Source organism: Mustela lutreola, chromosome 7 (assembly GCF_030435805.1).
Source record: "Mustela lutreola isolate mMusLut2 chromosome 7, mMusLut2.pri, whole genome shotgun sequence".
Taxonomy (NCBI): domain Eukaryota; kingdom Metazoa; phylum Chordata; class Mammalia; order Carnivora; family Mustelidae; genus Mustela; species Mustela lutreola.
This window is the reverse complement of record NC_081296.1, coordinates 19,304,404-19,331,668: the sequence shown is the minus strand read 5'-3', so window position 1 is coordinate 19,331,668 and position 27,265 is coordinate 19,304,404. Positions and strand designations below refer to the sequence as shown.

General features: G+C 43.9%; 1 protein-coding gene across 1 annotated transcript; it reads left to right on the top strand.

Moving 5' to 3' along the window:
• The first annotated feature begins 217 nt into the window (after positions 1-217).
• LOC131835454 (lysM and putative peptidoglycan-binding domain-containing protein 4-like) lies at positions 218-26,374 on the top strand. The gene is made up of 3 exons (XM_059179747.1): positions 218-355; positions 19,348-19,608; positions 23,699-26,374. The coding sequence occupies exons 1-3, from the start codon at positions 218-220 to the stop codon at positions 24,308-24,310; spliced, it is 1,011 nt and encodes a 336-aa protein (XP_059035730.1). The 3' UTR covers positions 24,311-26,374.
• Positions 26,375-27,265: the final 891 nt, after the last annotated feature.

Genomic DNA, 27,265 nt, shown 5'->3' with positions numbered 1-27,265 from the left:
TTTCCTGCACACGTAGAAACATCAAGGCCATGAATCAGACTCGAGACTTCTACAAGGAGATCACTGAAGACACCAGGAGAGAATTGGAGGTTGTACCATGCACTATCAAAAGGGGATCTTCTTCCATGCAAAGAGAGCTCAGGAAAGCTGGATGGCAGCTGTGCTGACCGAGAGAAGCCTCAAGGAGCTAAAGAAAGAAAGTGATCACAATAGGCAAATGTTGGCCAAAGCGGAGTCCAACTTCAAGCTTTTCCCAAGTGGCCCTTTTACTCCTGCTCCTCCACCAGCTGCCCACAGAGGCCCAGAAGTGTCAGAGAACCCCTGGATCATCAGCACCAAGAGCCAGGACTTGAAGGCCCAGGCAGCTGGGCCACGCCACCAGAGACCCCTGCGGATTTGAATGAACTCACCCCAGGCCGGTCCTGAACTCCCACAACCACAGCATAACATCTGCATGTGTTTTCTGTCTTCTAAGTTATTTGTACTTATCTCTTTTTAGTTTAGGTATTATTTAGATAATTAGTTAGATAGTTATTTAACTGATATTACAATAACTTTTATTCAAGTTGATTTAGCATTATTGTTTTCAGATAGTATTTTTCCATTATAGTGTCATTTCCTGTCATTCTTACAGATGTATTATTTTCACCAGACCCTCTAGAACTAGAAAATATTAAGTTAAAGATGTAAGTTAAAGATCTCCAGTTACTTTAACAATTATCAAAATTTGGCATGGATACAAACATTTAAAATAATCAACATTTTTCTTTTTTTTAAAGAACATTTTTCTATGGCATGAACATTTTTGTGTGCTGTTTTCATACACATAAGCTTGTATTAGACATCTGCACAAGTAAATTAATATGTATCTGAATAAATTTTGATTTGAAAAACTGGGGAAAAGAAAACCCTAAACAACAATTCCCTATTCCAACTTCATAAAATTTTGTTTAGACTAACCTTAAATTCATAAATTATCTTAGCAGAGCTTAAAGTACAACGTTTTCTCCCTTTGTTAACTTCTTAAAACTTTTTTGCCTTTTGTTTAAGATATTGTTTGCTAAATGTTTAGACATTTCTAAATTTTATGTAGCGAAAATAAAAGTTTTTCAGAGATGGCAAGCAAACAGACCTCCCCCATGCGGTTTACAAGGCGCTTTTAGTCAGTTTGGCGGTAACAGAGAGTAATAGAACAGTAAAGAAAGCTGCCAATTTTTAAAACAATTTTAAAGAGAGAGAGAAAGAAATGATGTTCACACAATTTGTATAATATGCAAAATATACCTAGCTTGTATATACACAAAAGGAGAATTGCCCAATCTATCAGATAGATGCTCTGTTCCTCAGAGCTGTGGAAGCAGAAAGCAAGGCAAAAAGCAGAGGGAGACTCCCAGATGCTAACAACAGGGGGAGCTGTTCGCACTCTTGGGCCTGCCTGGAGGGAGGAGGGGGAAAGTGCTGCCATCAGGGCCCAGGGCAGGCAGATTTAGTTCCAGGCCACCACAATAATGCAAATGTCACCATAAAGCACATAATTCATTAATTAATAGTTTTTCTGGAAATCATTTTTTCAGGTTTCCCAGGGCATATAAAAGGTGTTTATCCCACGACACTGCAGTCTTGTGAGTGTGCAATAGCATTATCTCTAAAGAATAAAAATTAAGCCTTGTTTAAAAAATATGTTTTGCTAAGATTTTATTTATTTATTTGAGAGAGAGAGTGAGAGTGAGAGAGAGCATGAGAGGGGAGAAGAACAGAGGGAGAGGCGGACTGCTTGTGGATCGGGGAGCCCCATGCGGGACTCAATCCCAGGACTCTGGGATCATGACCCGAGCTGAAGGCCGTTGCTTTGTCAACGGAACCCCCCAGGCACCCAAATTAAAAAATATTTTCTTGCTGAAAACTGCTAACCATCATCTGTGCATTTAGCAAGCTGTAATCTTTTAGCTGGGAGGAGGGTTTCATTTCAATATTGATGCACGTTGATCAGGGTGGTGGTTGATAGAAAACTGTGGCAATTTCTTCAAAGACGATGACTACCAAGGTTGCCGCATCAGCCTACCCTTCCTGTCACGAAGACTTCTGGTAGCGGGCAGGGCTGTGGAGGGACGTGAACAAATTGGAGTGCAGTTGGGCAGGAAAGTGAAACAGTGCAGCTGCTGTGGAACATGGTGCAAAGTTTCCTCCAAAAATTAAAAAATACTCTATGATCCGGTAATCCCACTTCTGTATTGCGGAAAACTGAAATCAGGATCTGAATGGGGTTTCTGCATTTCTAGGTTCATAGGGCACTATTCCCAGTAGCCCATGAGAAAAAGCCATCCAAAGGCCCACCAACGGATGGATGGATGGGCTGAGAGAATGTGGTATGAATGAGTAAAGAAAATGTAATATTATTCTTTAAAAAGAAGGAAATTCTGTCACATGTTATAATATTGATGAAGCTTAAGGATATCGCATTATACAAAATAAGCCAGTCACACCCACAAATACACACACACCAGATATTCTGAGTCCCCTCATATGAGATCTCTAAAGTGTTTGAAAAATAAAATAAAATAGGTGCACCTGGGGGGCCCTATTTTATGTACATGGTACATTCCATGTCATGCATTTTTTACCTCAATTAGGAAAAAAAAGGTATGAATATGAGTTTTAGGATTTGAGTGGTGGGGAATTAGATTTGAGATAAGTCTCAGACCAATGACTTCACCTCTCTACATTTCAGTTAATACGTTCATCTAATTAATTAATTAATTAATTAATAAGTTGATTAAATAATTTTTAAAGGTTCTGTTCTAATTGCATTGTAATTATAAAGAGAATATCTTAGTCCTCCACTCTAAGACAAAGTCCTTTACGGTACAAAATGCTGACCTCCTTATCTTCCGAAAATTCCCTCCAATACACCTCGTCAGTTAGATCAGAGGGACGGTCAGCTCACATTGGATGCTCAGAGATCAGCATCTCCCTAAAGTATGAATTACTCCCTAAAGTAATTCATGCTGAGAACATGATAACGTATGAGAAAGGTGAGAACAAAAGTCATTAGAAGAAAGGTAATTATCTCAGAAATGACCCTGCTGTCAGGGGAAGATGGACTGAATGCATGGAGCGATAGGAGAATGGAAAGGAAGGGCTAGAGGTAAGACAGGTTGCACACGGGACTTGGTGGGGGTCAGATGTAGCAAAGGATCAGAGGTGCTTCTCAGGCTTCGCTATGGAGGGATCGGGAGAATGGTGATGCACGCAATGTTTGTAGAAAGGATGCTGTGCGTGTCGAAACACACAGGAGGGAGATGGGTCCAGGGGTGAAGAGGCATCATGGTGAGACCTGGTACTTTCCCAGAGTGTTTTAATCCAGAGAAGAGCCGTGAGCCTCAGGCGGATCCTTGGGGCACAGATGCAGTTGGCCAAAATCCTCCCTCTTGGAACAGGTGCCTTACGTGTTCCACTGTATAATGAATAAGAACGCTTCTGAGAAAAGGAAGAGGCCCAGACAGGGGTGTAAACAAGGAGGAGGAAGTAGCCAAGACAGAGAAATGAAGTCCAAGGGGCCGAGGGCGAGACAGAGAGCATCCTGGGACTAAGTCAGAGGAAAGGGCTGGGGCGGGGAGGTGCTGGCTAGCGGGATCTTTGCTGCAGAAAGTTATGGGAAGGAGGACATCCAACGTGAGAAGATTCCCGAAAAGGCAGGAAGGGAAAGATTTCTAGGCGCAGGTGAGAGAATTCGGTTTGGAAACCGAGGAGGGAAAGGTGAAAGATGAGTGCCGAAAGAAAGGTGATTTGCTGGAATTTATTGCTACAAGCCACAGCGAAAGAACTTTGCTAACTCAAGTAAAAAGGAATGTTATCTGCAAGGCTTTGGGGCAAACTCCCAAAATTCAGAAGTAGACCAGGTAACCAGACTCAGCAACACGGCTGAACGGGGCGTGAAAAAGACAGGAAAGCTCAAAACACTGCATGAGCCCAGGTGAGGCCCCGCCGCTGGTCTGGCTGCCACTGGATATGCAGTCAGATGTGATCTGGCTTCAGCTATGGTCCCCGCAAAGCTGTGAAGCCCCCACCTGTTCTCCCGAGATTCAAAAGCCTGGTGGGAGGTGTCGTCTTAGCAAACCCTCCAACATCTGTCCACTATCCACCTGCAGGACTTCTCTCTCTTTTCTTTCTTTCTTTCTTTCTTTCTTTCTTTCTTTCTTTCTTTTTTTTTTTTTTAAAGATTTTATTTCTTTATTTGGCAGAGAGAGACAGCAAGAGAAGATCACAAGCAGGGGGAGTGGGGGAGGGAGACATAGGCTTTTCACTGAGCAGGGAGCCCAGAGCGGGGCTAGATCCAGGATCCTGGGATCATGATGGGCTCTTGACCCGAGCCAAAGGCAGATGCTTAAGGACTGAGCCACCCACGCGCCCCTACAACCATGACTTCTAAGAGGACCTGACGATCCTGCAATGCGAGACATACTTGATGTCCCCACAGGATACCCAGGGCAGACCTTGTTTCAAAAAATAAGGCTCTTACAAAAAATGAAAATTAAAATAAGGCTCTAACAAAAACAAAACAAAGTCTGACAGTCAAGAGCAGCCAAATAGGAGACTCTAATCTACCCCTCCCCAGCTCTCCATTTCCCACACCTGCATTTCAAAACCAAAACCAAACAATGCATATGATGCAAAAGGCTCTGCCTCACATGAAAACAGGCAGCCTTGGCACCACTGAAAACACCCTATTTCTCAAACCAGCCCATTAAATCTCTCCAGGCTATCCAAGCTCCGCCCCAAGACCCCTGACTGACATCTGTTCCTTTGGTTTTCATTCTCCAGCAAGCTTGTTCTGATATTTTGTAAGCCACAGAGTCAGGACAAAGTCAGAGGACACTGATGCATATGTACACTTGGTGGAAAGAGATTGAAAAGAAGGAAGTTGAAACACTGACACGATACAATACGGAAGGAAGCTCTGGGTCATGGCTCTAGTGCTCTCTGCAGTAGGTCTCTGCTGTGGGTCCTGCTGAGGGCTTCCCTAAACCACAGCCTGTTCTGCTTTGCCTTCAGCCAGCCCTTCGGAGGCTGGGGGCCCTGCATCACTGGGGTGACACTCATGTCCCACAGGAAGATTTCGGCTCTGGGTCCTCTTGTGGCTTTTCAGAACTGCCTTTCACTAATTTTCTGTTTCTTTTTAAAACATTACTTTAGTTTGGGGCATCTGGGTGGCTCACTTGTTAAGCGTCTACCTTCAGCTCAGGTCATGATCCCAGAGTCCTGGGATAGAGCCCCGCATTGGGTTCCCTGCTCAGTGGGAAGCCTGCTTATCCCTCCCCCACTCCCCCTGCTTGTGTTCCCTCTCTTGCTGTTTCTCTCTCTGTCAAATAAATAAAATGTTAAAAAAAATTTTTTTTAAAAACCTATACTTTGGTTTTTTATTGGGCAAGAACAAATATGATTTGATAGTAAATCAATCCTACCGTATAATTACAAAATGAAGCTCTTTACCACATTGTAAGATTTCAATTCTCAGCCAGCCTATTTCTGATGTCTTCATGGGAACTCAAGTGATATAATAATAAAATGGCTGTATCCCCACCAGATTATTCAAATCCCCACTTAAATCCTACACAAGGGGTGCCTGGGTGGCTCAGTGGGTTACAGCCTCTGGCTTTCGCTCAGATCATGATCAGAGGGTCCTGGGATCGAGCCCTGCATCGGGCTGTCTACTTGGTGGAAAGCCTGCTTCCCCCTTTCTCTCTCTGCCTACTTTTGAACTCTGTCTATCAAATAATAAATATAAAAAATCTTAAAAAAACAATCCTACACAAGTGGCCCCAACTTTTCTCTTTTCAAAATTAAGTCTTTAAGACACAAGATAGTTTAAGAAAAAATGGAAACTCCATAGACTTAAACCAAACAATCTGAGGGTTTTGAAGGGGTGGGGGTTGGGGCGTTGGGGGAACCAGGTGGTGGGTATTAGAGAGGGCACGGATTGCATGGAGCACTGGGTGTGGTGCAAAAACAATGAATACTGTTACGCTGAAAAGAAATTTTTTTAAAAAAAGCTAAGGGATGACAAGTGTCTATTTAATTAAAGTGAAAGTAAAGAGAGAAATATAAATGGAGTCAAAAGAGGGAAAATTCTTTGTGAAACTACGGAGATAAGAGAGTCCAGACAAGGAGGGAGAGAGCTAGTTGGGGGTGAGGGGTAGAGCGGAAGAAGTGAAAGAAATCCCCCATGACAGAGGAGGAAAGGCCCAAGGGGCAAAGTGGAGAGAGGGTTTTGAGGGGAGGCTAACCTGGCCCAGACCACATAGCCTTTGCCAACCACACTGAGCGGCAATGCTTTCCTGAAGGCTGGGGGTCTTTGCAGCAGGTGCAATATTTAGGCTTTAAAAACTATTTTTAAAAGATTCTGGCTCTTACTACAGGACGGATAATGTCTGTTGATAGAATGCAGCAGCAGTGAGAGGTAGATGTCGGGGGTAAGGGTGAGGGAACAAAACTGGATTCAGGGAAGCAGACCCGTAAGGAGGCAGTTACGATGGTCCACGTGAGAGGCAATGGGGTGTATGTTCTATGGGGTAATGTTCCATTAGATTCCAGTGGAATCTCTGTCCAGGTCACAGCCAGGAATCACTGCGGCAGCAGGAAATGGCAGGAAAAGATAAAATGGGGGAAAGCAGTGAAATTTAAATTGGGAGGAAACCAAACTGACTCACGGTGGACACAGAAGAGCAACAAAGTGGGAACCAGAAACACCTCTTCGATGTTAAAATATACTTAATGTCATGGATGCTGTTGGCGTTCACCATTTCCTAGCCACCAAATATCCATGCATGCAAAGTCCAAGGACTGTCTCTAATTTCTTTCTGGAGGACCCCTCCGAGATTTGCATTCGATGGGCCTGTGTTTCCCCTGGTACTGATGCCACTCCTGGCCAAAGGGAAGGAGGAGTAGCTGACTCTCTGCTCAACACTGCCCTGACATCTGTGCAAGTGGGTTCCTGTCTTGGATCCTGCTTCATAGTCATCTGCACAATGGGGAACATACCCTGGGCCCAGTCGCTACACCCCACAGGACCCTGCACCCCCCATTCTGGTCCATGTTCTGGATCTAAGTACCCAGGATCCGAAAATGACCGGCCTAAACATCTCTACCTGCTTCCAAGTCCCATGCTGGCCTCTTCCCCGTCCTGAGGGCAGACTAGGCAGGGGGTATGTCCTACCCTGGGTGGGTAATAGCTAGCTGTTTGTGGCAGTGTGGGCCAGTTATGCTTGTGTATGATAGAGTGACCGTATGTGTGCATCTGTGGCCCCTTAGACTGTAGGTCAGAGCCAAGAAAAGAAAGAGAACTTGGTCTTCGGGCTACCCTCTTCTTTTTTTTTTTTTTAAGATTTTATTTATTTATTTGACAGAGAGAGATCACAGGTAGGCAGAGAGGTAGGCAGAGAGAAGGGGAAGCAGGCTCCCTGCCAAGCAAAGAGCCCAATGTGGGGCTTGATCCAAGGACCCTGGGATCATGACCTGAGCTGAAGGCAGAGGCTTAACCCACTGAGCTACCCAGGTGCCCCCAGGCTACCCTTTTCTAGGATGCTATAGTCCAGAGCAGGCCATCTACAGAGTCTGAGAATTCTAAATGCAGACCTTCCTCCCAGGTTATTATGAAGGTATATTTTTAAGAGCGTAGAATGTATTTTACTTAAAATATAATTTGATTTATAGTTTCAAAATAATTTTACGTATGTTATATGAGCCTCTATGTAAAATCTTGCTTTAGACCCCTCCAAAAGTTAGGCCTTAGACCAGCCTGGCCAATCAATGCAGAACATCATATTCATTGTAGTGATAAGCTAGGGTTTAGGGAATGTGTCCCGGGCTGACATAGTGAGGAACAGTGAAGGTTTGCTGAACTCATATGAAAGAGATCCTTCTTCCCCTTGTTACATGGCTTGAAGCTGAGAGGACCAGGACGGAAGAGCAGCAGCAGCCTTCTTGTCACCATGTGGAGTAGAAGACTGAGTTTGAGGAGTAGGCGCGGGGATAGAAGTAGACAAAAGCCAAAGTCTGGACTGTTGAACTCTTGACTAATTATCAGTTAAAGTCAGATCTACTCTTGGTCTTTTCAGTAAGGTAATACAGTCAGTTTCACCATAAAATATATCAGTTTGGCCTGGGTGTTCCTTCCCCTCTGTCAATCAATAGGTAGAGGCAAATAAAGAATTTAATAATAGATTTTTTTTAAAGATTCTGTTTATTCGACAGACAGATTACATGTAGGCAGAGAGGCAGGCAGAGAGAAAGGAGGAAGCAGGCTCCCCGCTGAGCAGAGAGCCCTGAGATCATGACTGGAGCCAAAGGCAGAGGCTTAACCCACTGAGCCACCCAGGTGCCCCAATAATAGATTATTTTTAATCCATCAATTTCTTTAGCCCATCAATTTCATCTCCTCAATCCACCCATCAACAACAATTTTCTAATTTACACAAATCTTTTTTTTTTTAAGATTTTATTTATTTATTTGACAGAGGGAGAACACAAGTAGGCGGACTGGCAGGCAGAGGGAGAGGGAGAAGCAGGCTCTCCACCAAGCAGGAAGCCCAATGTGAGGCTCCATCCCAGGACACTGGAATCATGACCTGAGCCGAAGACCACTGACTGAGCTACACAGGCATCCTAACTTACCCAGATTTTGAAGGCCATTCCTTGGAGACCAGATAGCTTAATTTTAGGGTGAAGTCAAGTAAATCCAGTTGTGAATCCTGACTTGGTGGCATGCAAGCCAGATGGATGTTCTTCTCTGGAACTTTTATTCCTTAAGGAGTGGCCATGTCCTATCGAGAGAGTTGGAACATTATTCTGGGGCCGGGGGCGGGGGGCGGTGCTATGGCAGGATCGAGAGTCCTGCAATGATGATGTTGAGCTCTAGTGACAGCGTTGCTGGTGAAGATATCCTAGAAGGACAGTTCTGTGTAAGAAATGCCTATACATCCTGTCGTCTGGTCTCTCCTCATCCTAGCTGAGTTTCAAAGCCTGGTTGCCCAGGTTCTCATGAGTTCTGGAAGTTACCAAGTCTCCTTAGGCAGAGCTGGGCTCCACTGTGTGCCACCAAGCATCCTTCTACCCAGTGGTCTACAGTGTGGGATCCAGTAGTGTCTTGAAGGCAGTATATAACCTAAGCGAATAGAACAGCAGCGGCAGTCTGAGATTGTCTATCTGGCTGAGGTGTTGCTGAAGAGAATTAGATTTCTTTTCTTTTAAGAATTAGGATTCTGATTTAAATAATTGATGTAATTATCGCATGTGGTCATGTGGAAGAAAGTGCCTACTGAGGGTCAGTATTGGAACCATGGTGTCTCTACCATTAGAAGCTTATTGGGCATGGAATCTTCCAGAAAGTTAGGATGAGACAGCTCCTTCTCATACCCCAGACAGCTTAAAAGAAGGAAAGATGGGTTTCCATAATTTCATGCAGGTTAATGTTTGTTTGTTTTTCCCCTTGAGACATCCTCTTTGATTCATGTATTATTTTGAAGTGTGTTTTTAGTTTCTAAGTATTGAAGATTTTCCTGTTATCTTTCCATTAGTGATTTCGGGTTTAATTCTGTTGTGGTCAGACAACACACTCTGTATCATTGCAGTTCCAAACTTGTTGAGTTATTTTTTAGGGCCCAGGATGTGGTCTGTCTTGATACGTGTCTCAAATATGAGTATTCTGCCATTGGTTGTGGTGGGGGGGACAATTCTATAAATGTCAGTTAAATCCCATTGGTTGAGGGTACCTTGTATTCCCTATACTAGCTGGTTTTCTGTTTAGTCGTATCATTAAGTGTTGACAGGAGTATTGAGGTCTACAATTGTATTTGTCGACTTTTCTGTTTCTCCTTTAAATAGAGAAGACATCCAGGATTTTTTTTTAAAGATTTTATTTATTTATTTGACGGACAGAGACCACAAGTAGGCAGAGAGGCAGGCAGAGAGAGAGAGGAGGAAGCAGGTTCCCCGCTGAGCAGAGAGCCCGATGCGGGGCTTTATCCCAGGACCCTGGGATCATGACCTGAGCTGAAGGCAGAGGCTTTAACCCACTGAGCCACTCAGGTGCCCCTGCCCAGGATTTTTAATTGTATTTAGTAAGAGGAACAGAAAGAAATATTGAGGTGAGTCCATATTGAAAAATATTGGGAAGAGTCTCCAAAGTGGAAATCCCCTTCCCATGGCTCTTTTAATTGAAAAATTACTTCTGGTTTGGAGAGAATAGTGGCCTAATTTGGACCATAATGTCTTATGTCACTGCCTGATTCTTGAATGCGTACCTTTGGTGTTTTGGGGAAAAAAAAAAAAAAAAAGGTCAGAAATACACATATTGAATCTTTGATTTAACTTCCCATCAACTATGTAGCAGGGTTATTTTTCTGTAAGGAGAATGAGCTACTCACATCTTCCAAGGGTCACTGGACACTGGCTATAGGTACCATTAATTCTTGGGATCTCAGTGTACCGTTACTTTGCACTAGTCACAATAGTCTTACAAGGGTCAAGGAACAAATGGAGTTTTGATTCACAAATGCTTCTCATAGTTCCAGCAGATCACGAGTCTTTTTTTTTTTTTAATCAATTTTCTGGTTGGGGAGCATGTAGTTGTTGCATATACCATCTATCCTGTACGAACATGCCTTTCAGATTTGATACAAGGGCTATTAAAGTAAGAAGAGCCAAGTTGAAACCTATGGACCTCCCTCTAGTGATCAAACTAATAATGCGGAGGTATTACAATTTCTATGGAGAAATATTTAAAGTTAATGTTACCCCCCACCAAAAAAAATTCTGGGAAAATATGAGGATGGTGGGGTTTCTTTTAATTGTTTAATTTAAATTCTATTAGCCAACATATAGCACACCATTAGTTTCAGATGTCGTGTTCAATCATCTATCAGCTGCTTATCACATTGGGAGATGGGCGTTAGGGCGGGCACTTGGTATGACAGGGGTGGTATCTTTTTTATTTTTACTTAACTCTCAGATGTGGCCAGGTCAATTGATCTTGGATTGGTCTTGGAGAATGAAAGTGGATTATTGGGGCACCTGGGTGGCTCAATGGGTTAAGCCTCTGCCTTTGGCTCAGGTCATGGTCTCAGTGTCCTGGGATCAAGCCCCACATCAGGCTTTCTGTTCCACGGGGAACCAGTTTCTCCCTCTCTCTCTCTCTCTCTCTGCCTCTCTGCCTACTTGTGATCCCTCTCTCTGTGTCAAATAAATAAATAAATAATAATCTTGAGAAAAAGAAAAGAAAGTGCATTATTGAGGCTTAGCAGGTGGTAACTCCAATCACATTTATTATTTGGATGTGATCTCTTTGGAGGAGCAAGGCGATGAAAGCTCTCCTGTTGATGCACTGGGATGGCCACAACCATCTCACCGCAGAATTACTCCAGCTGTTTGGCTCCATGTCACAACTTAGTCTACAGAGGCACGACTGTCTTAGTCACTTGTAACATATTTAACAGGCCAAACATCCTGGTGACATGAGCTGCTAGAATGAAGACAAGAAAGGTCTTTGGCCTTAGTCAAGCTTATGTCTGTTCATGGAAGGAGACATGAGTTCTGTGAAAACCCTATTACCTCATAGTCTGAGAGATGCTGGGGTATTTGTTTTCCCCAAAATAAAAGAAGACTTTCCTTTGTTTACTCTACCTCATACTGTGTATTGTTAAGAATATGTGCTGGGCACCTGGGTGGCTCAGTGGTTTAGAGCCTCTGCCTTCTCAGGTCAGATCCCCGGGTCCTGGGATCGAGCCCTGCATCGGGCTCTCTGATCAGTGGGAAGCCTGCTTCCTCCTTTCTCTCTGCCTGCCTCTCTGCTCACTTGGGATTTCTGTCTGTCAAATAAATAAATAAAATCTTAAAAAAAAAAGAACATATGCTGTCTTTGGATGGATATTTGAAGCTAACAACTGAGTATTCAGAAATACTCCTCTAGTGGGTTGAAATATATGTCCATGTCCTAAACCCCAGGACCTGTAACTGTTATCTTATTTGAAAAAAGAGTCTTTACAGATATAATTAAGTCAAGGATCTTGAGATGAAAATCACCCCAGATTTAACTCATCCTTATAAAAACATGTACCCTAAGTCCAGTGAATAAATACCCTTGTAAGAAAAGGGAAAGATACAAGGAGACACAGGGGGAAGCCAATGCGAATACAGGGACAGAGTTTGGAGTAATTCGTCTGCAAGGCAAGGAATGCCAAAGATTGCCACAGGCACCAGGATCTAGGAGAGACTCAGGGGGCAGATTCTCCTCAGTGCTTCCAGCAGAAACCAACCCTGCCAACTCTTTGATGTTTAATTTTTGGCCTCCAAAACAGAGTAAATTCCTGCTGTTTGAAGTCGCCAAGTTTGTGGTAATTTCTTACAAGACCCCTAGAAAATTAAAACAATGTCACCATTGGAAAAGGATCCAGAACAATTTTCCCTAGATGGTCCAGGTTACGGTCCAAACAGATCCCATCAATGGCCCTTAAAGTTTTGGAGGTAGATCAAGATATTGTAGGAGACAATGACAAACCCCAGCAGGAAAGTCTCAGACCACTGAGGTTTTCATCAAGTTCCTGCTTAGCAGGAATTTATTCTCTTTGACAGAAAGAGCTTTTGGATTGATATGGGGCCTTGATAAGTACTGAACTCTTGGTTATGGAAAGCCAGGGGAGCCCAGGCCTGAGTCACTCATTAGGACCTGTAGATCTATTCCATTTAGCAAAGCTTCACCACGTGCAAGCAGTATGTAAAGATGAGGTCTGAGCTGGCCCTACAAGGCACAGGTAAATGGTATCAGCCTAGGACTCGTGTTTTTCTTCTGCCTACTTCTGCTGTACCCTATTAGACTTAATTCTCAATTAGTCAGTGTAAAGGCTGAGAAATCAAGGGACTCTTCGGACTGCAAAACCCAAATGTTCTTACTGGAGATTGTGACAGGGACATTCATGTAAGTCCTAATTCAACCCAGCCTGAGGTGGCAGGGGAAAGCATGCATTCTTCCGAGACACTGGGGAAAAGGGGCCCCAGACAAGACACTGTTCTTGTTTGTCAACCAGATTGTAGTAAGGGTGTCAGTTCAGTGGTGAAAGAAATGCAACCAAGAGTCTGGAAAAATGTAGAACATCAGAAAGTAGGAAGGAAGGATGTGACGAGAGAGAGAGAGAGAGACACCTTCAGAAGGGGGATGGGCTGGGTGAAGAAGGTGGCAGGACCCAGAGGGAGAGAGCATACAGAGACCCTATAGCGGAGGTAGCTCATTCCAGCTGGTTTTCCTGAGGAAGGAATGTCTGGAATTGGGCAGGGGGAGGGGCATGGTAGAAATGAGAGGAATATCCTGGCCCAATAAAAATCTGGGTAATGCTGAAGTTCTTAAAGCTGTTAATACAGACTCCAGAAGTCTATGGTGACCTTCCAGAATATGACCCAGAATCTTACAGGTGAGTTGACGAAACAGAGTAATTCGGTGTTTACTGTGATGGATAATGCTGGTACTCCCACCAGATCTCCTTCGGTCTCTTTTATTATTAGGGTCCCAGGACTTTGAGATGATTTTGCTCCCAATAACCAGCTCCTGAAGCTTCCCCACTGACCACCGAAGGATTGGTCTGGCCGAGTCTGGGAATTTCCTCTCTTCTAAGCCAGTGACTGATGGATTTGGGAGTTTGAAATCTCCATGCCTGTTGCCTTTGGTCAGGACAGGGCTGAGCTGCAAACTATATTCCAGTGATCCAGAGATCCCCATCGTGGGATAAATCTGAGTCAATTATCTGTAAACTTTACCTGAAGTTTACCTAATATGGCTTCCTTCTTGTTCTTGTCCTGATTTTCTGATTTGCTCAGAAATTTGCTTTTGGGATTCCTTCATTCATAAGTCACATGTACAACACTCCCTGTCTTAGAGTCTGAGGTGGAGGCAGTGGACCTGGGACAATTAGGAATCTCATCAGTAAATGGTCCCTTGAATTTGGAAGTCGTGCTTAATGTCTTTTAAACAAATAAAGCCTTTGCTGAAAGAAAAACAACACAGATCCTTTAATGAGGGACACCCTCATGCAAGCAGCTAACATCTGGCCTTTTAATATAGTAAGTCGGGGGACTTGGAAGACAGTCCTTACTGCCTGCCCCAACACAGCAGACGCAGTACAACTGATCTGCCATTAGGCTTTTCAAGTATGTTTTCCCGCTGGGAATTTCAAAATTCATACACTCATGACATGTGAAAAATATTTAAAATGCCAAGGAAAGCAGATGGTAATTCACACGTTGTTTTCTTTACTAATAATTCAGTTGGTCTCTTTGAACGGGTTGTTGTATGAGTACGAGGACAGCCACGACACAGTTCCACAGGCTGGGGGGCTAAGCAGCAGAGATTTATCTTCTCACAGTTCAGGAGGCTGGACTCCAAGATGAAGGTACAGGGAGGTTTGGCTTCTTCTAGGGTTTTGCTCTTTGGCTTACAAATGGCCACCACCCTTCTCTGTGAGTGTATGTCCCTGGTGTCTCTTTGTGTGCCTGAATTTCCTTTTCTTATTGGGACATCGGTCAGATTGGATTAGGCTCACCCTAATTGCCTCAGTGTAGCTTAATCACTCTGTAAAAGGCCCTATCTTCAAATACATTCACCTTCTGAGTTAACCTGCGGTTTGGACGTCAACATAAATTTTGGAGGAACACAGTTTATCCCATAGCAGTTGGATAGGGTGTAAGAACGTCAGGTATGAAATATTTCTTTGAATGAAAGACGTTTTAATCAGGAAAACACTGCTTATTAGTTGTACAGAAAAAGCCAGGTTTTTTTTTTTTTAATTTTTTATTTCTTTCCAGCTTAACAGTATTCTTTGTTTTTTGCACCACACCCAGTGCTCCATTCAATCCGTGCCCTCTCTAACACCCACCACCTGGTTCTCCCCACCCCCCCTCCGCCCCTTCAAAACCCTCAGATTGTTTGGTTTAAGGCTATGGAGTTTCCATTTTTTCTTAAACCATCTTGTGTCTTAAAGTCTTTATTTTGAAAAGAGAAAAGTTGGGGCCACTTGTGTAGGATTTTTTTTAAAGATTTTTTATATTTATTTATTTGATAGAGTTCACAAGTAGGCAGAGAGAGAAAGGGGGAAGCATGCTTCCCACCAAGTAAACAGCCCGATGCAGGGCTCGATCCCAGGACCCTCCGATCATGATCTGAGCCAAAGCCAGAGGCTGTAACCCACCGAGCCACCCAGGCACCCCTTGTGTAGGATTTAAGTGGGGATTTGAATAACCTGGTGGGGATACAGCCATTTTATTATTATATCACATGAGTTCCCATGAAGACATCAGAAATAGGCTGGCTGAGAATTGAAATCTTACAATGTGGTAAAGAGCATCACTTTATAATTATAGGGTAGGATTGATTTACTATCAAGTCATATTTGTTTTTGCCCAATAAAAAACCAAAGTATGGGTTTTTAAAAAAAATTTTTTTTAAAGATTTTATTTATTTCACAGAGAGAGACACAGCAAGAGAGGGAACACAAGCAGGGGGAGTGGGAGAGGGAGAAGCAGGCTTCCTGCTGAGCAGGGAACCTGATGTGGGGCTCCATCCCAGGACTCTGGGATCATGACCTGAGATAAAAGCAGACTCTTAACAACTGAGCCACCCAGATGCCCCAAACTAAAGTTATGCTTTAAAAAGAAACAGAAAATTAGTGAAAGGCAGTTCTGAAAGGCCACAAGAGGACCCAGAGCTGAAATCTTCCTGTGGGACATGAGTGTCACCCCAGTGATGCAGGGCCCCCAGCCTCCGAAGGGCTGGCTGAAGGCAAAGCAGAGCAGGCTGTGGTTTAGGGAAGCCCTCAGCAGGACCCACAGCAGAGACCTACTGCAGAGAGCACTAGAGCCATGACCCAGAGCTTCCTTCCGTATTGTATCGTGTCAGTGTTTCAACTTCCTTCTTTTCAATCTCTTTCCACCAAGTGTACATATGCATCAGTGTCCTCTGACTTTGTCCTGACTCTGTGGCTTACAAAATATCAGAACAAGCTTGCTGGAGAATGAAAACCAAAGGAACAGATGTCAGTCAGGGGTCTTGGGGCGGAGCTTGGATAGCCTGGAGAGATTTAATGGGCTGGTTTGAGAAATAGGGTGTTTTCAGTGGTGCCAAGGCTGCCTGTTTTCATGTGAGGCAGAGCCTTTTGCATCATATGCATTGTTTGGTTTTGGTTTTGAAATGCAGGTGTGGGAAATGGAGAGCTGGGGAGGGGTAGATTAGAGTCTCCTATTTGGCTGCTCTTGACTGTCAGACTTTTGTTTTGTTTTTGTTAGAGCCTTATTTTAATTTTCATTTTTTGTAAGAGCCTTATTTTTTGAAACAATGTCTGCCCTGGGTATCCTGTGGGGACATCAAGTATGTCTCGCATAGCAGGACCATCAGGTCCTCTTAGAAGTTATGGTTGTAGGGGCGCGTGGGTGGCTCAGTCCTTAAGCATCTGCCTTTGGCTCGGGTCAGGAGCCCATCATGATCCCAGGATCCTGTGATCTAGCCCTGCTCTGGGCTCCCTACTCAGCGGGAAGCCTATGTCTCCCTCCCCCACTCCCCCTGCTTGTGATCTTCTCTCGCTGTCTGTTACTGCCAAATAAAGAAATAAAATCTTTAAAAAAGAAAAAAAAGAAAGAAAAGAGAGAGAAGTCCTGCAGGTGGATAGTGGACAGATGTTGGAGGGTTTGCTAAGACGACACCTGCCACCAGGCTTTTGAATCTCGGGAGCAAGTGGGGTCTGTCTATCTTTCTCCCTGCTGATCCCTCACAGAACCTAGCTTAGAGCCTGTACAACTTTTATAAGAATCATGATTCAAAAAGGAGCCATGTTAATAAAAAAACCCCAGAATTCAGACCATAGATTTGGAGCAAAGCATATGAGTTTCAGAGAAGCAGACATTTTAGAAGAAAACAGCCCCTCTACTCTTAGAGGTGTTGAAACCATCCCTTTTCCCCAGGTCTTAAAGAAAAAGAAAGCTCTGAGTGTATACCACTGCGAATGAGTAGGAAACAGCATTGAGTACTTAATGCTCTCAAAATGAACACTTCCCTTCAAGAGATAGCCAGGAATTCCTGAGAGCAGCAGATTTTCTTTACGAAAACTATGGGTTTATGGGCAAAAATAACAAAATGGGGGTCTTGAAAATCCCGAGAATGCCCAAATGGTAGGACAGATCTGGGGTCAGATCTCTGCTGTGCCCCCGGGCACTCATCATTTTTTTCTGCAGCCTTTCTCTCATCTTTTGTGGGATGGATGTCTTCGATTTATTGTAAGACAATGGGACACTTCACATCAGACATAACATGGGGGACAAAGTCCATGTATGTTGGGTTTTGTCCATTTCTTTTCCATGATTCAAAAAATAGCCAGGAGAATACTTCCTTGGTTGTTTTGAAGATTGAAAAAAAAAAAAAAACCCACATAAAGTATCTTCTTAAGCTATTTTACTATAAGTTGATGTTGACTGTAAGACCAAACTAGGTTGGGGGAAAAAAAAATCTTCCACTAAAAGGGGCTTGTGCTTGTGTGTACGCACAGCTGTATGAAGAAATAGGGGCCAGACTGGAATCAGAAGAAGATGGGAGGGCTTCATTACAGAGTCTGTATAGACTTATTTAAAGTAAACTTCTAAGGCAGTGCTTCTCAAACTTGACTGTGTATCATGGAAGGTCTTGTTAAAACACAGATTTTTGTCCACTTCCCCCATCCCCGCAGCCCTGCCATTTCTGATTCTACTTTGGGGTGGGTCCTAGGAATTTTCATTTCAAATAAGATGACAGCGATATTCTAATGCTGGACCTAGGACTACACTGAGAACTATTGCCGTCGAGGCAATTGTCAGATTCTCAACCTTGGTTGTACCTTGAGATCACCTGGGAAGCTTTGCAAAACACCGATTCCTGGGGTGAACCCAAGCTTCAGTTGAGAAGTTCTGATATTTCACTGCTTTGGGTGGGGGGTCTGGACATCAGGAGCTTTAAAAGTGCAAAAGTTAAAAACAATTTCACAATTGTTAAAAACAGTTACCCTGTCGGTTCCGGTATATGTTAGAAAAGGGACATTTAATTTTTTGTTCATTCCGTAAATATCAATTGAGTTTCCACTATAACCTGATCCTTGTGTGGGATGTTGGGATATGGATATAAATCAGACAGAGAAAGGCAGATTGTCACTTTGATAACTAATGAGGTGGCTGGCATACCAATGATTTACAGAGAGCTATTAAGAGCTGTGAGTGGGGGCCCTTGGATGGCTTAGTTGGTTAAGCCTCTGCTTTTAGCTCATGTTATGATCCTGGGGTCCTGGGATTGAGCCGCACATCCAAATCCCTGTTCAGCAGGAAGCCTGCTTCTCCCTCTGTTTGTGTTTTTTCTCTCTCTCTCTGTTAAATAAATAAAATCTTGAAGAAAAAAAAAAAAGCTCTTGTGGAGGTCAATGAGTTTTAAGTGAGCAAAGACTTCATTAAGGAACTCAAACTTACTTTTGAAGAATGAGGATTTTTTTATGGGCAGAGACTTAGGGGAAGAACATATGGAGGAGAGGCCTGGAGCTAGGAATGGACACAGGATGTGTTCACAGGTGTTCTCAGTTACCTGGAGCCTGGGGTAGGTGGTATGCAAGGAGGCCGAAGAAGTTGTCTAGAACCAGGGGAAGTGCTTCGCGATTCCAGGAGGACGGGGCTCCTGGGTGGTTAAGTCAGTTAAGCTTCTATCTTAGGCTCAAGTCATGATCCTAGGGTCCTGGGATGGAGCCCCACATAGACTCCTTGCTCAGTGGGAAGGCTGTTTTTTCCTGTTTCTCTGCCTGATGTTCCTTTGTTCCTCATGCTTGTTGCTCTCTCTGTTTAAAAAAAAAAAAAAAAAAAAAGAGATTCCAGGAAGAGAGTGATATGACTGGGCTTAATGACCAGCTACATTTGAGATAGGAAGACCTACCTGAGAAATGTTCTCTAGGTAGAATCCTCTTTTTCTTTTTAAAAAGATTTTATTTATTTATTTGAGAGAGAGAGAGAGAGAGAGAGAGCCTGTCTGCGCGCACATGGGGGAGGAGGAGGAAGAGGGACAAGCTCAGATATAGGGCTGGATCCCCGACCCTGAGATCATGACCTGAACCCAAAGCAAGAACTGGATTCCTCAGGCACTGAGCCACCCAGGCACCCTTGAATAATCTCTATCTTGAGGTTATATCTAGGATATTCTCCAGAGGTATATAATCAGGGCACCCAAACATCATAGACTAATAGGAAAACAAGACACCAGCTTCCTCCTCATTGGCCTACTCCCAAACTTCTGATTTGATTCTGGGGGAATAGGAAGGACACATTTGTTCTCACGCGAGTCTACCTGGTTTTGGACTTCGGAAATGTGGGCAGAAAAAGAGTAATGTAGAGAAAGAAGATACCAGACAGGAGCAAAAGGAAACGCAAAAGACCCCGAGGTTTGGAACAGGACACAAGAGTGAACAAAAATTGAAGGTCTGGGAACCTGTTTCTCACCTCTGGCCAGGGGGTTCCTCTGAAACCCTGCTGGTGAAGATCAAAGGCCAGCTCTCTGGCCTGCACTGCCACCTGCAGGTACGATCCTGAATTACCGCCTGAATTTATCCTGAGCTCTGGGGAAACCCAGATGGGACCCAGGATATGCTTGGGCTCCCCGCAGGTTACCCCCAAGTTGGGCCACCATTTAACGATTCTCTTCCTTGCACTTCAGACTGACTGGCTTTTAAAGGATCATTCTTCATGAATATGAAAAGGTACTTTTCCTCCTATGTTTTTATATCTCTGAAGTCCGAACATGTCTTGGAATTAATTGTCAGTTTAAGCCACAGACATTTTTCCCCTTTGAGCTACACAAAGGAGCATCTTACCATCAATACCATCCTAAACTTGGAGAAATATGGCGATATTTATTTCACATGCATCAGATGTGAGGTCTGATGGAGAAGGCATGACTTGGAATGTGGAAGATACACCAGCCCCTTGAATCTCTAATACCCTTTCTTTCTTATATTCTGCATCGCCGTTACTCACTAGTTCTTTGATTTTTAGCAAATTATCGGACTCTCAATTTCTTCATCCTATGTATCTTACACGGTTTTGTCAGAGTTTAATGATCTTATATATAAAGTCCTTGAAATGTCCCTACCTCGCACACTAAAGCACTCAGTAAATTAACTATTATCATTTCCAAATTAAAGTCTCAAAAACTGAGAGCTGTTCTACAAATTCCCCAAAGGAAAGGCATTGGTACAAAAACACTCTTCATTCTAGAATGTGCTGTTGAATCGCAAAGGCAATCTGTGCGGTTTAATCCTTGGAATTTAGGAAGACCTGCTGCTGAGCAGCTCGCTTTCTGTTTATAACAAAGGCAGGAGAATTCAGATGGGGGCCGTGGGGGCAGTTATTTTAAATATTTGGATGTTTAAAGTCTTATGCAGGAGCCTGCTATATTTGCCTCCTGCAATTCAAAACCTCCCGTCCCCAAACCGTGTTTTCCTTTGTGCCCTTAAAACTAGCCAGCCCGACTTCTGCTTTATTTTGATAAACCTGGAAAGGCAGAGCCCAGTCCTTTAAGTAAAGCTTTTTCAGGGCTTAAGGCAGCCGAACCTAAATGAAACCGAAGATGACAATGAGAAGAGGCAATGCTATCTATCGCTGTCCGCTGGTTGCCGTCTGTAGCTCTCCCTAGCAATCGCAGGATAAAATAAAGCCCCGTGTTGAAGGGCAGGGCATACGCAGGCCGGGTCTTGAAGCCTCAGTTAGCTCTGCAGGGAGGTGGCTGTGAGAAGGACCCCGATGGGAATGGAGCTTATAAAGATGTCTTGGAGCAGCCTTTCATGTTTGCCATGTGGCTGCCCCTTCAGCTCCCTAATACCCCTTCTTTCTTAAATGATACGAAATTTTACAGTCCAACTTCTTAGCACAAGTCCCAAGGAGAGGGAAGCAGCCTTAAAAGGGGAAGAAATCAAAGCTTTCCATGGTGGCCGTGCTGTGCTTTCGTTTCCTGGTAACACCATTGCATTTCTGGGGGTGTGTCGGGAGGAGGAGCTGAAGGGGGAAGCATGGAGTTTGTTTTTGTTTTTTTTTAATTTTTTTTAAAGATTTATTTATTTTAGAAAGAGAGAATGAGTGGGGGGAGGGGCAGAGGGAGAGAAGCTCAAGCAGATTCCCCGTTAAGTGTGGAGCCTAACATGAGACCTGATCCTAAAAGCCTGACATGACCTGAGCTGAAACCAAGAGCCAGACACTCTACCAACTAAGCCACCCAGGAGCCTCTAGCCGGCAATCTTGAAATACTCCTTTTGCTCAGGACCCTCCTTTCTCTGTGCCTCTGGCCTTCTTCTCTGCCACTGTTCAATCTTCCATTCCCAGCTCCCCTACATAGGTCGTAAGCTCAGTTGATACCTCGAGGTCCCAGATGGATTAAGAATCTTGCAGGGGCGCTTGCATGGCTCAGTTGGTTAAGCAGCTGCCTTCAGCTCAGGCCATGGTTCCAGGGTCCTGGGATCGAGCCCCACATCGGGCTTCCTGCTCAGCAGAGAGCCTGCTTCTCTCTCTCCCTCTGCCTGCTGCTCTGCTTACTTGTGCTCTCTATCTCTCTGTCAAATAAACAAACAAACAAATACATAAATAAATAAAAGAATCTTGCAGGTATGGGGGATGCCTGGGTGGCTCAGTCTGTTAAGCTGCTGCCTTTGGCCCAGGTCATGATCCCAGGGTCCTGGGATCGAGCCCCAGTGGGGATCTGCTTCTTCCTCTCCCTCTACCCTTCCCCCTGGCTTGTGCTTTCTGTCTTTCTCTCAAATAAATAAAATCTTAAAAAAAAAAAAAAGTCAGATGCTCAGGTAACTGAGCCACCCAGATGTCCCCCTCCGCCTCCCCCACCTTTCCCCCCCGCCCCCAAAGCACATTTTGTTTAAGACCTACTAGGGCCAAAGATGCCAGCAGAATTTATCCAAGATTTGTTTGGTAGGCTTGCTTTTTTAGCTGCTTCACTTTTTCTGACCCTTTCTTGTTGTTTATAGCTTATTTGGTCAAGTTTTATGTCCTCTCTTAGAAGTGCATGATCGAGCCTTTGTACGCTGTGTATCTGTATAACCCTGTTTCTCTCTTTATATTTTTAGCATTCAGAGTGATTAACATGGCAAAGTAAGTAGGAAAGTATTTATAGAATTGCTGCATTTTCTCCTAGATTGAAACGATTTATTTCATTTCGTTAATGACACTGTTATAACTTTCTGTGGCCTCCCCTAAGGCTATCTAACCAATATATTTTAGAAACCTTTTACTCTTTAGTTTCTTGTCATTTATCTAACAAGGTTCAAATGGTTAAACACATTGTATAGGATGCTGTATTCCCCAGAAGAAATAAAGAGGCTGGTCTCTAGGGACTTACTGTGGTCTCTCAGTTGTACTGAGATTTTTCTGTAGGCATACAGTGTGGCTTATGGAACATGGGCTGACAATGAATCCAACCCCACACTGAGTGGATGCAGTGGGCTTCTTGGAATACTGATGTCTAATACATCTTTGAAGATGTTACATATAATGCTTCCAAAAAGCAATCAATTTTCCAATTTAAAGTAAATATAAATTTGGTGTTAATTCACTAAGGGCAAAGACAAACAGGCCTCAAGCAGGTCTAGTTTCCAGGTGTGATCTGTTAAAAATATCTGCTACCTCAATTCAATTAGATAATAAAAACAGTTGCTCAATAAGTGAAATAATAGAGATGACTGATTTGAATTAGGTGTTATCTAAAGGTCTGTGGCTGTATTTACACTCTAGTTAGTGGGCTTATGAGTCAAATCTTAAGGTCCACCTCTAATGCTTTCAAGTTAAGTTCAAACATTAGCTTGAGGGAGGGTTTCTCTTTGACTTAACGGTCTGCACCACCCCTCCCTTAAGATTCGACTGTGGAAGGAGTTTGTCCCGAACTTTGTAAAACTCATAGTGCTGTTCCTTTCTCTTCCAGTCCTAAAATTGCAACAGATTTCAGTCCATACTTTCCAGCTTGATTCATGATTTTCTATATGTTTCTAATTATCACAAGTGTGTGAAACCTTCCAAAGTATATTACCCCTAGGTCATTTTATTTAGAAAATAAATTTATATGCCATACAGCACTTCTGGGCAAGGAAACATGGTAGAATCCTGAGGACATACCTCTTTAAGTATTATAACAGTTAAAATACGTTCTGAGTGTGGAGCTGGCTGAGGCTTTGTGTTTGGGGATCCCTAATATAATCAGTTACTGAATTGGGTTCTGATGTGGGAGGGAAGTCAGCCAGATGGGGGCACTGTTGCCTCAAAAGTTAGAAGAAGTAGAAAAAAAGAGCAGGCCGTGGTTGGGTTTCACCTAAAAATATTTTGTTGCGGTCACACTTTGAATTAGCAAGAGACTCTTCCAAAACTGATCTTATGTTTTTCAAACTTGTACATCTGTATGGAAACGTGATGATTAAGCTATACATTCAGGCTGAGTTAAAGTCAAAAACAGTTTTATTCAGCCTAAACTAATTTTGTGCCTAGGTGCGGTTTTCCAATATTCATCAGATTCGTAAGCGGGGTGGGCTTGGATCTTCTTCCAGAAAGAGCTACTTTTTGGATATTCATTCTAAGGAGTTTACATGTTTTGTGCTGTTTGTCTTCGTGGCTTTCCTAGGTCGCAGATATCAAGAAAGTCAACAACTTGATCAGAGAACAAGACTTATATGCTTTGAAATCTATTAAAATTCCAGTGAAAAATCATGGGATCTTTACAGAGACCCACAGAGAACTCAGACCCCTCCTGAGCCCATCCTCAGAGACCAGAGTGACCTTCGAGGAGCAGCGAGACCCAGATAGAGCAGCTGTAGGCGCTGGTGCCCTCTCCAGCCCACTGACAGATTTCTTTAAGGGCATTGACGAGAATATTGAGCGCGCGGTGCAGTCAGAAATCTTTTTAAATGAAAGTTACTCGGCAGAGACCTCCAATCAGCCGCTGCTCCCGACTTCTCCAAAGACCCCCACGAAGGGTGCCGACTGTGGAATTCAGTGGTGGAATGCCGTTTTTATCATGCTTCTAATTGGGATTGTTTTACCAGTGTTTTACTTGGTCTATTTTAAAATACAAGCTACTGGCAAGATCCCCAGTAGCTTGAACACAACTGCTGTCCCCAATGGCTCGATGAGCGTGAGTGCAGTTCCAGGGCAAGCCCCCAGATTAGCAGTTCCAGTGCCAACTGTCCCCTCTGCAGACAGCCAGTTCAGTCAAACCACCCAGGCAGGGAACTAGCTCTTGTTTCTAAAGAATCAGGCCAGTGTGAGCATTTGGCCTCTTAATGTGGATCACCTGACATCAGTCATATCCTAGGGTGCTGCCTTTCCTTTTCTATGACCTACGGACATGTCTCAGAAGCCGCCCTTGTATTCTCCAGGAACATTTGACCCTGGGGAATAGGCTGACCTAATCCAAGGCTGTGGGAGCCAAAACATGCGCTCCCCTGCTATCCCCCTACATCCAGAGGTACAGTAAGGGACATTTGCATGTGACACATGCTATTTCTTGAAGGTATATAGTGGACTGGCACTGCATGGGCCCCCAAGTTGGAAGTGTTTGGAAGTTGAGGAGCAGCATTGGACCTTCACTGTGGGAGCCTCTGACGTCAGCTTTGGTCACTTTGCTGTTTGCAGTGTCTTCTGCCGTGACACGTGGTGCTCTTTGTCTCCCTGACAAAGGTGCTGTCCAGCAGTGGTGAATATCACCCTGTTTTGGAGTATGACCGAATTATAATTAGCTCTATTTCATATTTGTCCCACCAGTTAGCCTTTTTGAGGCAACGTCACTTCTAGGATCAAAAAAGGCCTGAATCTGAATTGCTCTAATACTGAATAAATGGCAGGTGTGTACCTTATACTTCTAGAACTACTTAAGGGTACACAGGCCTGCTTTAAGCTGCTGCATGGTATGGCCAGCACTTCCTGGCTAGATCATTTGGAGCTTTTGCTCAGTTTCTTCTGAAGAGCATCCCCACTGCAGTGGCTAATCAGATTTCCCAAGTTAGCATTTTTGGGAAGAGTTCTTGCTGCCCAGTGCCTGGAGCTGAGTAGGTGTAGAGAGAAAGAGGAGTGCCTATCGCCAGGGTCTCAACATGTGGCACATCTAAGGCCAGACAGTCAATGCCAGTCGCCAGTCTGGCATTCCAGAGAGCAGCAGCCCCTGGAGGTACTTGGAAGGGAGATACAGGGAGAATGGGCGTGCTTCCTGCTGCTTCCCTGACTCTAATCTTGGGAAGTCTAGAGCCGTTGCCCCAGAATCAGGCTCAGTGTTTTTCTTTGTCTAAATACACTTTATATAATGTAGCTCATAATGTTAAAAGACCAAACCACAAGCTCCCATCAGCCGGAGGTTTTCCCATCTACACAGCAGGTGTCTGCTGTAACATGCTGGAGGCTCAAGGGAGGCCTGGGTCAGCCTCAGGCCTTGCAGGTGGAGCAGGGGTACATGAGGTGAGGGTGAAGGCCTGTTTGGCTGGAGCCCATCTTGGTCCCATGGAAGGGTGGAAATGGGCTTACATGGTTCAGAGGAGCCTGCCTTCAGGGAGGAAGACCGCACAAATGCTGAGCTTGGAGGTGGTTTATGTCCCTGGACACATCAGGCCTAGAGATGAACTGGGAAGATTTCTTCAAGTAAGAGGAAGGGAGTGTGGTGGCAAGAGTGCTTGAAATGGGCTTCTCATTTTTCTCCTCTCAGCTGTGTGGGGAACGATTTGCCCTGGGTTCAGTTGGTTGGTAAACTTAAAGTATCTTCAGAAGGAAATCCTTTCTTCAAAACCAAAATGGTCGTCAGGATAAAATGAACTTGTGGATCTTTGCTACAGGAACTGCTTTGATCATGTGAATGTTTTCCAGCCAGAAGTGTGCGCTCACTGTGCCCCTGGAGGCTGCAGGTTTCTCTAATGTATCATTAACTTCACCAGGCAGAGCCTAGAGACCCACGGGGAAATGGCTTTTGCCGGGCAAAGAATAAATATATGTATCTCTTACTTTAAAAAAATGGAATAAAATAATTTCTTCTGTGAAGAAAAATTGAGGATTCTTTTTTTTTTTTTTTTCAATGGGGGTGGTAATTCAGAATTAAAAGATGTGTGACAATGTTGGAGAACATGGAGGTGCCCCTGTCCAGGGGTGTCCCCCCAGGGCTTGTGCTGCTCAAGGTCGAACAGGTGAAGAACAGAAGTGGTAAACCAGCAGGGTCTCACTGATTGGTCTGTACAATGTGCTTTAAAGTGGTTTTGTTTAGTATACACAAGAGATACCATGAAGCTTGTTTTCTACACATTTTACTACATTTATAGTGTCTTGGGAGTTAATGTTTTTTTTTTTTTTTAATTTTTTTATTTTTTATAAACATATATTTTTATCCCCAGGGGTACAGGTCTGTGAATCACCAGGTTTACACACTTCACAGCACTCACCAAATCACATGCCCTCCCCAATGTCCATAATCCCAACCCCTTCTCCCAAACCCCCTCCCCCCGGCAACCCTCAGTTTGTTTTGTGAGATTAAGAGTCACTTATGGTTTGTCTCCCTCCCAATCCCATCTTGTTTCATTTCTTCTTCTTCTACCCACTTAAGCCTCCATGTTGCATCACCACTTCCTCATATCAGGGAGATCATATGATAGTTGTCTTTCTCTGCTTGACTTATTTCGCTAAGCATGATACGCTTTAGTTCCATCCATGTTGTTGCAAATGGCAAGATTTCATTTCTTTTGATGGCTGCATAGTATTCCATTGTGGGGAGTTAATGTTTTAAAGAAGTAATTAGAGGGGCGCCTGGGTGGCTCAGTGGGTTAAAGCCTCTGCCTTTGGCTCAGGTCATGATCCCAGGGTTCTGGGATTGAGCCCTGCCTCAGGCTCTCTGCTCAGCAGGGAGCCTGCTTCCTCCTCTCTCTCTGCCTGCCTCTCTGCCTACTTGTGATCTCTGTCAAATAAAATCTTTAAAGAAGTAATTAGATTTGATAGGAAATGTTCAGTCTTTTCATTGAACTATAGTGCCCAATACTGTGGACACCTGGGGAATCTACGTCATCAGGAAAATGATGCTCCCGTTTTACCCTGGAGTGACAAGGCTGCAGAGACCAAGCCGAAGTCCAGGGTCACCCTGAGCAGGACTGCCCAGTCAAGGCCATGCCACAGTCCTTCCTCAGGAAGGTAGTTCTTTAAACTGCCTCTGTTAATAATGAAG

Excerpts from the sequence above, each read along its gene's own strand:
- LOC131835454 (XM_059179747.1), top strand. The coding sequence starts at position 218 with ATGTTGGCCAAAGCGGAGTCCAACTTCAAGCTTTTCCCAAGTGGCCCT. Across the intron at positions 356-19,347 it reads CCAAGAGCCAGGACTTGAAG|GAAGGACACATTTGTTCTCA; the intron begins GCCCAGGCAGCT and ends CTGGGGGAATAG. Across the intron at positions 19,609-23,698 it reads GCCTGCACTGCCACCTGCAG|GTCGCAGATATCAAGAAAGT; the intron begins GTACGATCCTGA and ends TGGCTTTCCTAG.